We start from the raw sequence: 9,381 nt of genomic DNA on the forward strand, positions 1-9,381 counted from the left end.
CTTGACTCCCAACCAAAATCTCAACAAGCTTGGTTCCATTGAACTAGTCAATTGTTCTGACAACCTAATCCTCTACCTTGCCCAAACCTTGGATCCTGCCCAGCTGCTCGTACTCGATCTGGATCACGGCTTTGTTTTCAATGACTGTAATTCGTTCCTTGACAGACTAAAGCTCGTCTTTCCTGTCAAGCCCCCAGTGCCCAGCAGCAATGATATTAATGACAGCAATCCTTCCCCTAGCAATCCCGAGTGTTCAACTAACCCTAGTAACAATGGCTTAGCCGCCAGCGATAGTCCTATTGGCCAAACAACTACGCTAGATTCAACAACTAGTGCCAACACTCCCAATGAAGCGCCCATTCAACTACAACTACGCTTTCGTATAGACCGAGCTATCCTGTCCATGCCGATCGGGCCAATCGAATCTCTTAGTCCGTTGCTTTTTCAACTATACTACACGCCTCAAATCGTTGATAAAGCGAATGATAATGATGAGCCGGACTATAGCTTGTTAGAACTCTTGAAGATAATGTTCTGGACCTACCAAGAACTCTCCACCATTCAATGTGACGATAAAAGCCTTGAAACGGCCCGCCGTTCCGTGAGCCTCCGTGGTTTCCTAGACAAGCTGACCCGGGGACGTATAGATGTAACCTATCAACAAGATCCGGATGTTCAAACCCTCATTGATCAAATTACAGAAATGACTAGGGTTATAATGACGTCTGCAAACCCTGAAACCAACCAGACCAATCTAAAAGATTGGAATTTACCGCGCCTTGTAATCCAAGTTCATATCTACCAGTGTTTTGATGATGACATAATCCCATTCCTAACAAACATAATGAATTTCACTTATATGATTGCTAGCCAGCCAGTGCATCTAGTATTCAGAAACCTTTGTTTAAGTGATGCTGTCTATAATAGGTTTATAACGAGCCTAGACCCAAAAGTGTACCAACAATCTTGTAAGGCACCTCCAGCCGATTGCTTCTTCACTCTATTGATTTGGAGAACTCCACCATTCGGTGAATCTTTCCGAACTCTTTTGCTACGTCAAAACGAAGACTCTCTAGCCCAGTCTGATAAGCCGGAGTCTCCGGATAGTAAAGATTCAAAGACTCTGAATGATGAGTTAAAACTTCAGGATGACAATTATGTAGAGAGTATGCATGGTGATCTGATATCTGCACATTCTAGGATCCTTCTTAATTCAAAACTAATGAATAGCAAGCTGGATGCCATAAGTTCATAAATGTTGGCTGCTGGTCGTTCTGCTTTGTGTTGCGATGTTGAGTGAATTGTTAGATGTTTCTTCTATTGTTTAGTCTATCTAGACTATCTAAGCATCTTTGTGTTTTCTTAAAATAAACCCTATCCTTACCATTTGAGTTAGAATTAGAATTAGAATTAGAATTAGAATTGAATTGGATTGAATTGGGTTTGTGTTAGTATTCGGTTGGTTTTATGGTTTGATTAGAATGTAAAGTTAGTATTGAGTTAGTGTTAGTATTGGGTTGGATTAGGACTAGAATAAGGATAGATACAATGCAAGATATAAGAATGCAGACTGATTTATTCATTGGGCCATAGTGATTTTTTGAAGTAGAGATAAGGTGGTATTTAAAGTATCTTTAGCTGGCGGCTGCACAGACGGCTGGGTTTGAGCAATGATCAGCTGCAAGAGAGATAAAGTACAGGCTTCCTTACAAGTAGAAATTAAGTGGTAGGCAACTCGTTCAACCCATTTGGTCAGCGACTCCGGAGTAAAAAGTGTCTCTGGTGAGAGAGACTGAAAGTTCCACAAAGGCTGCACAGTTTGTTCAAAGAAGAGATACTCAATTTCCGATACTTTCAAGGCTAATACAAAGGTTTGTGGACTAGGATACCGTTGATGTAACTTCTGGATATTGGCAATAGCTAAGCGTAAGGCCCAAAAGTACTCAAAAGCCTCAGTTAAGTACGGAGCCAAGGAAGAAGTAACTACACTATAAGGAAAGACAGGTTTGTAAATAAGAGATAAAGACGTACTCTCACCCACTACATCCACAAAAGATTCTGGACCATTTCCAAAACACCGTTCTAATGACTCATCTACCGCCACCGAAACTTCATTAGAAGAAGAAGCTTCCGCCAAAGCCATCATTAAGTCCAAACCAAAATCACCACGAAACAGAAAGAAAACATCTCGAATCAACTGCAGATGAGCCATAATTTTAAACTCCCCAAAGAACTGGGTTTGAATTTGGTTTTGAAATCGTTGATAAATCTGACTCACTCCTTCTACATTGAATATTCCACCCGATAATAAACTCAAGTCATTAAGAACTCTCTTATGTTCCTCCGGATTAAGTACTGCTAATAAAGAACTAGTTTTACCCATATACAATATCTCTTTAGCCGTAGTTAAAGGTAGATCTTCTGGAATCTCTTCTTCTAGTAAGACTGAAGTCCGATACTCACCTTCACCAATCTCACGAATAAAAGTACCACTAACTACTCCATTTCTAATCCATTGAACTATTGCCTCAGAAAGAGGCATACGATACTCAGTTAAAATAGCAGTAGCGAGTTCGTCCGTCCAAGGTGATTTCTTTAGTGAAGCCACTAATTCCAGCACACAACCAGAACTATCACTCTCCTCGGCAAAAGAAAGGAACTCTTGTGAGACGTGACAAAGTCGGGCAATATGTTTCATACGTAAGGAGTGCTGAATATAGAAGTCAAACAAGTCTTTAGAAGGAACTTCATAGATTTCTTTCCTATACTGGGCTAAGTGTTGTTTTATAACTATGGCATAAGCTTTAGTACGTGGTTCTTCTTCTTGAGTAATGCTTTTGGAGAGATAAAGATAAGCCTCTCCAGACTTGTAGATTAGATAGCAGATTTCAAATAAACCTTTATCTATCTTAGCTTGAATCCGACTAGACTTTCCTTCAGCAATATCTCGAAACCAAGACAAGTAAACACCAATACAGGCACCTTTAGCTGCTAAATGGGCATTATCTTCACTATCAATCACTCCTCCATCCGGTCTTTTTTGAACCTGCATTCTATCTTTAGCCTTAAAAAGGAAGTAAAGAGCCTTTCTGGTCTCAGGAGTACTTCCTTGTAGTAATTTGTCGATCTCTTCTTGTCGGGATTCAGGCAAGTGTCCAGCTAGTCTTCTTATTTCGTTCTCTGAAGGTACAACCGAAGAAATCTGGGCATATGGCAATAAATACTCTAATAAGTCTTGGCGCTGTTTAACACTCAGAGGAGTCTTCTTTTCAGCAAATAAGAGGTCAATAAGTTTGGCAATAGCCTGAGTTGGCTCTAGAAGATGAGTAGGCTGCATAAAAAAATAGTGTGGCCAATCAGATACTAGCCTCAGCTATCTTTTTGTCTCGTATTACATCATAATATTTAGTAATATGGACTGAAGACCGTTCACCAAATATATCCCGCCTTGAATTGACATCCAGTTAGTGTTTAGTTAGTATTTAGTTGGTATTCAGTTGGTATTCAGTTAGTATTTAGTTGGTATTCAGTTAGTAATTAGTTGGTATTCAGTTGGTATTCAGTTGGTATTGGGTTATAATAACATACAAAGGAGATAAAATGTGGGTTAAGTTAAGATTAAGTTGAGATTGAGTTGAGATAAGATTAAGTTAAGTTAAGTTAAGATAAGATTGGGCTGTGAACTAAATAACAACAGAAGTAGTTAAACTTAAACTAATCCAAAACTAACTCAATTGACCATGGCCGGTTTATTCAATATCTATGTGAAGTGGTTGGATTTTGGCCTCTAATCGCTTGACGGCCTCCTCATCCATTACGGATAAAGATTCTCGTAAACTCACAATACGCTCAGAATGTTCCTTAGCTGCTTTAGCTACCTGCTCGATCTTAGCATTAATCCAGGAGCTGCTTTTGTTAGGCGAGTTTCTGACCCGTTTGATTTCGGCAATAATGAAACCAGCATATTCGGGAAAGCCTAAACTAGTTGAGTACTGGATTAAAGTAGTGGCTAGTAAGTCCATAGCATTATTTAGTACGTACTCACGATAAACAGTTGAGGTAATGTCCTTCTCAGGGACTTTAATAGCCTTTTCAGCAATAGGTAGTAGAGGAGCCGAAGAAGAGGCTATCTTAGTCATCTGGTTCATTATGTAAAGCAAATAGTAAGCAGTAGGCACAAAGAAATCAAAGGCTTGACTTAAATCTACTAAACACCGACATAAATGAATAACCAAAGGAAAATGAGTAGTTGTACTCTTAGCTAAATTAAGTACTCGCCCAGTCGCTTCAATAATAGCTCGACTTAGTTCAGGCAAAGTCCGGGCCAGTTCTTGTTTGTTCTTAGCCGATCCATCTTGTCTTCTTTGTTCATGGTAGATAAGAGCTCCAATTAAGATTTCAATTTTAGCATAGATAGTTCTTTTCAAAACTCTCTCCTTATCTGCCTTAGTAGCTGCTTCATACTCAGTAACTAATCGGTCTATTTCCGCCACAGTCTCATCAATATCAGCTTTCAAAAAACCAAGTGTACTGTGTCTGATTTGCACAGTAGTCTTAAGAGGATCAACCATTGCACTAGCACCAGTTTTAACACTTGATTCTATATCAATAATACGTTGCACAATCTGAGTTAATGACAATTCAGTAGTTGGTATCTGAGCAGAGTTAGTAACCATGAAAAAATTGCCAACTAATCACTATATCTACCGCCCACTCATATTATAGATAAGCAAAATCATCTCAAAACCATCGCAAAACCCATCCCACTCCCATTTGTTCACTACCACCACCCAACACCTCCTCTAAACCCCAGTCCAACCCAACCAACTACCACCTCAAACCATCTAAAATTCCAATGTCATTCCAGTGCTATTCCAGTACCAGAATACAAGTACCACTACATCTTAATATAACACATGACTAACATAATACAAACGCAATATCAACTTAATACAACTTAATCTAACATTAACATAGTATAACATTAACTTAATAGAACACTAACATAATACAACTTAATATAACGGAATACCAATATAACCCAACCAAATATAACACTAACGCAATGTCAACTTAATAGAACATAAACTTAATAGAACATAACACAACCCAACGTAATACTAACTTAACTTAACACTAACTTAACTTAACTTAACGCAACTCTTGTTTATTCACCTTCTGTACTACAAATAGAGCATAACCATCGCTTCTTAGGCAAAGACTTAAGCCCAGCACAGGTGCAATGGTACCACCCCACGGGACAGCCCGGATTATCACAAGCAACTATCTCACCAGTAGCCGGTCTATTACAAGTACAACAAGGCAAGGACTGTTGCTGTTCAAGTGGATCCGACTCAATCGTATGATCAAGATGACTAAGAATACGTTGTAGTTTTAGAGAAAGAGAATCACTAGCAATACTCTCTTTAAACTCTCCTGAAGCTTCCTTCATTATATCAGACGTACTTTCTAGACCTTTTTGTAACGAAGATAAAAGAAGAAGCTTTTGTTTATCCGTATCAAGTATTTTGATATAGCAATGATTGATTCTTTGTAGTTGTTTATCAATGCTTTCTTTGTAGATAGCTAAACCTTCTGCTTCTTTATCAATAGAAGTAAATAAGGCAGTTGTTTCTCGTTCTAAAACAAGTTTCTCTTCTTGAATAGACCGTTCTAACTCCATTAGAGCAGTTAAAGTACTCTGAACTAGTCTAGGAGCAGTTTCAATGGTATTAAGATACTCTTCAATAAGCATAGTTTTAAAAAAGAAATTGGGTTGTGAATATTTGGGTTAGTATTTAGATTAGATTGGACTAATAGATAAGAAAGATATTAAAACTAAATGTATCACTATCAAAAAGATAGAGAATAATGTTGGCTAGTTGTAACAGAGAAGTAAATAATCAAATCTCCTGACTAACTAGCCGGGGTTGTTAAAATATTTGAAAATAAATAGTAGATAGTTTAAGATTGGATTGAGTTGAGATTGGGGTGGAGTTAGTATTGGGGTGGGGTTGAGATGGAGTTGGTGAGATGGAGTTGGGGTTGTGTGGGGTTAGTGTTGAGTGGGGTGGGTTGAGGTGGGTTAGTGGGATAGAATTTGGGATATTAAGATATTGATTTAAATTTTAAATCTACTTTGTGGATTTCCTTTTTAGGAAATAATCTGTGGCCAAAGCGTAAAATTTTAGCTTAGACTTAATATCATGTTGGGTACTGATACTTGGCATGCAGTTCGTTTTCTTGATTTATTTAAATGGGATTTGAGGGAAGGTTACCTTATTTCGTCTTTGCCTAGAGTGAATCGGATGCAGAATATTGATGCAATGATTAGACTTGTTTATGCTTGCCTTATTTATTGGCTGGCCGGTATGGTTGTTCTGTTTTTGCTTTGGGCGGTGGGTTGGCAGTTGCTTAAAAGGCTGTATCGATTGTATATAAGGTATAAGACAGTTCGTTGGCAGACCAATCAAACTGATACGGCGGTTTGGAATATTTACCTGCAGGCGAATAAATCTTTCCTGCAAGCGTCTAATTCACCGGACGCTAAAGAAGATACGGTGATTGTTTTCACTGAATCTTCATCCCCAGTTGCACCCGATAAAAAGTCAACTCCACCTATCATAACATCAACTCCACTCAAACCTCTTGTCCCACCTAAACCTAAACCTACTACTTCAACTTAATTCAACACAATTGTAACTCATATCTAACCTACTTATTGCGTTAGTGCTACTTTCATTATGATTATTATAGACTATCTGAAATAAACCAAAACTACTAAACAATCAACCCAATTAATAAACACAGGATTAACCAATTAGTTCAAGACCAACTAACCCAATACTACTCCAATTACTCAATGGCCAGGGGCTTGAATTAACTCCAGAGTAGTAGTAGTAGTTCAAGCTCACGGAGTTAGAAAAATTATGGGGTACACGTCAGACGAAGCAGCCGGATACACAGATAAAGTTGTTAAAGACTTAACAGCTCTAATGAAAGCTAGCGCAGCATTCTTTGTTACTCTTATAACCTTTGTGCCTAAGAGCTACTACAATGTTTATTTGCATCTTAAGTCCTTGCTTATTAAGAGCCAAGCTTTTGATTCGCAGAACTTATCACCACGACTGTTCGTTAGTTGGTTAACCGTTCTTATCTACACTGGAATCCTTGTTGGAGTTATTCTCTACGCATGCATTAAACGAAAGTCTTCAACTCATCCCAGCAAATCCACCACCTAAACTTCCAACCCTTACTATCATATTTCTCTTCTAGAGATCGTTAATCATTCATACATTAAATGTTGACCTAAATTTGTCGTTATCTAAGAATCAACCAGTAAACCCAGTTTAATTCTAGTTAGTTTAGCGTATTTCCAGATAAAATTACAATATACCTTTATTTGATCATAAAATTTCAAAGATAAAGCTTTTTGGGGTTTTATTCGGAATTTTACAAAAAAAATGGTATTACCATATTAGGAAATTTTATCTGTATTTACATCATTTTTTTTTCTAATACTATATCATATATGGCCGCTTTATCACAACCAGACGCAACTCAAACCGGAGCACTCACTTGGGTGAAAAACACATTCAATGATTTTATCAACTTATACAAAGGCATCCCAGATGCATTCTCTGCTATCAAGACGGCTTACAAGGCCACTGATGGTAAAGTTTGGGACGCTATTTCTCTCAACAAAGGGCCGATAATTACACTTATAGCTACAGTTGTAGTTATTCTTATTATTTTGACTGCTATCATTCTGACCACTATATTCTTGGTCAAAAGACAAAGGGCTCTTAAGAAGGCTAAAGTCGCCTCCCCGGAGACAACCTCAACAGACACCCAAGTCACCATAGTTGACAACGAGACTAATGGCCAGCACGACACCATAACAGTTGAACAAACAACTGCCATTAAACAACCAACTCCTGCCATTAGATCTGAAGCCACTAAGAAAGCAAGTGCACCTACCACTACTGGCGCCTTTCAACAACTCTTCGGTTTAGTTGATTCGCGCGTCGCAGAGAAAGTCAAACTAGATTACAGTCGACCCCACTCAACTAAGCTCGAGTACATCGGCGCATAATCCAGCAATAAACCAAGTGCATTGGAAAGTATGTTTTACAACTACTATTGTTTTATAACTCTGTCTAATACTTCAGTAATTGGAGCTGTACCACGTATTGGATTAGTAGTTATCGACTCATATACTAGTTTAATGTTAAGTTTTTATCTCTAAATCACTAACTGATTTAAGATAGTCTTAGTACTATCTGTGTTTTCTAAAGTAAGTGTTGTAATAGTTAGGTGGGATGGGAGAAGAGTATAGATTCCACTACGATGTTGTTCTATGTTAGAGTTAAGTGTGGTTATGTTTAAGTCCAGTAAGACTACCATAGAAAAAGCAAAGATGGTAGCTACTTCTGGGGCTAGAAGCTTCAAGTATAAGTAGAAACAAGAGCTGAAAGAGTTGAGCTCAGTTATGCCATTGAGATGGAACAAACTGTGATGTTATGAGAAACTAGCATACACATAGATGCAAAGATGGATAGGCCAAGTTTAATAAACCCGGCTGCTATCTGAATATTGAGTTGAATTAGGATAGGTTAGGATAGGATAGTATCATAAGTGGCAAGACATTGGCTGGCCTCATAGACTGGCAGATTGATTTATTAAAGATAGTTGCAGCTTATGGATTTGATGAAGTCACTAGTGGACTGTTCTCATCTGCAGTTTTTGCCGGTGGCGGTAGCAGTGGATGGATAAGTTTTGGGGACTGGACGTCTACGAATGACACCGAAATCGCCCGCCGAAGACGTGCTCGCCTGTTCATGATGGGACTAATGATTCCAAAATAAATACTGAGCCCAAGCACCAGAACCATAACAAGCATTACGACAGTAAACCGCACATAAGATATGACAAGATCGCCCGTTTCGATACTGCTTTCTCCTCCAAAGCTATTGGCTATATGCTCCCAATCTTGCATTAGAATCGACACCAAATCATTGCCAACTGCTGCAGACTTCATTTGGATATCAACCTCATCGATATCATCTGGCATATTGCTAACGGCGCCATTCAAGATAGCTCCTTCGTTGTCATAAAATGGCACGACTGAGAAATTCTTGGTCGCATCAAGGTCATCGTTAAACACGCTAGTCAAATTCGCAGAGGTTGTCGTGTTCTTGACAACAATATCATTGGCAGTTGTGGTGAACGACTCAGTAGCAGATACTTCTTCAGTAACCTCCCTGGCAATACTGGTGAAATACTCGGTGGCTGGTGTTCCTTCAGTAGTGTCCTTTATAAGACTAGCGGCGGGTGATTCAGTAGCGTATGTTTCTTCAGCAACATCTTTGATAATAGTAG

At 38.6% G+C, this 9,381-nt stretch overlaps 8 protein-coding genes across 8 annotated transcripts; 4 read left to right on the forward strand and 4 right to left on the reverse strand.

The window, feature by feature from the left end:
• Positions 1–1,255, forward strand: NEHOM01_2379 (uncharacterized protein; the record flags this gene model as incomplete). The annotated part of the gene is made up of 1 exon (XM_051491255.1): positions 1–1,255. A coding segment is annotated over one exon (1,255 nt), but the record flags the coding sequence as incomplete, so codon positions are not given.
• Positions 1,256–1,579: 324 nt separating this feature from the next.
• On the reverse strand, positions 1,580–3,337 carry NEHOM01_2380 (uncharacterized protein; the record flags this gene model as incomplete). The annotated part of the gene is made up of 1 exon (XM_051491256.1): positions 1,580–3,337. The coding sequence occupies one exon, from the start codon at positions 3,335–3,337 to the stop codon at positions 1,580–1,582; it is 1,758 nt and encodes a 585-aa protein (XP_051347216.1).
• Positions 3,338–3,749: 412 nt separating this feature from the next.
• On the reverse strand, positions 3,750–4,676 carry NEHOM01_2381 (uncharacterized protein; the record flags this gene model as incomplete). The annotated part of the gene is made up of 1 exon (XM_051491257.1): positions 3,750–4,676. One exon carries the CDS (start codon positions 4,674–4,676, stop codon positions 3,750–3,752), a length of 927 nt encoding a protein of 308 aa, XP_051347217.1.
• A 491-nt stretch (positions 4,677–5,167) lies between these two features.
• On the reverse strand, positions 5,168–5,755 carry NEHOM01_2382 (inhibitor of growth protein 5; the record flags this gene model as incomplete). Its single annotated transcript, XM_051491258.1, has 1 exon — positions 5,168–5,755. One exon carries the CDS (start codon positions 5,753–5,755, stop codon positions 5,168–5,170), a length of 588 nt encoding a protein of 195 aa, XP_051347218.1.
• Positions 5,756–6,206: 451 nt separating this feature from the next.
• NEHOM01_2383 (uncharacterized protein) lies at positions 6,207–6,686 on the forward strand (the record flags this gene model as incomplete). Its single annotated transcript, XM_051491259.1, has 1 exon — positions 6,207–6,686. The coding sequence occupies one exon, from the start codon at positions 6,207–6,209 to the stop codon at positions 6,684–6,686; it is 480 nt and encodes a 159-aa protein (XP_051347219.1).
• A 243-nt stretch (positions 6,687–6,929) lies between these two features.
• NEHOM01_2384 (uncharacterized protein) lies at positions 6,930–7,241 on the forward strand (the record flags this gene model as incomplete). The annotated part of the gene is made up of 1 exon (XM_051491260.1): positions 6,930–7,241. The coding sequence occupies one exon, from the start codon at positions 6,930–6,932 to the stop codon at positions 7,239–7,241; it is 312 nt and encodes a 103-aa protein (XP_051347220.1).
• A 290-nt stretch (positions 7,242–7,531) lies between these two features.
• Positions 7,532–8,095, forward strand: NEHOM01_2385 (uncharacterized protein; the record flags this gene model as incomplete). Its single annotated transcript, XM_051491261.1, has 1 exon — positions 7,532–8,095. One exon carries the CDS (start codon positions 7,532–7,534, stop codon positions 8,093–8,095), a length of 564 nt encoding a protein of 187 aa, XP_051347221.1.
• Positions 8,096–8,698: 603 nt separating this feature from the next.
• Positions 8,699–9,073, reverse strand: NEHOM01_2386 (uncharacterized protein; the record flags this gene model as incomplete). The annotated part of the gene is made up of 1 exon (XM_051491262.1): positions 8,699–9,073. The coding sequence occupies one exon, from the start codon at positions 9,071–9,073 to the stop codon at positions 8,699–8,701; it is 375 nt and encodes a 124-aa protein (XP_051347222.1).
• Between the last annotated feature and the right edge of the window lie 308 nt (positions 9,074–9,381).

The sequence above is a fragment of the Nematocida homosporus genome (genome assembly GCF_024244095.1).
Source record: "Nematocida homosporus strain JUm1504 chromosome Unknown 162, whole genome shotgun sequence".
NCBI classification, from domain to species: domain Eukaryota; kingdom Fungi; phylum Microsporidia; genus Nematocida; species Nematocida homosporus.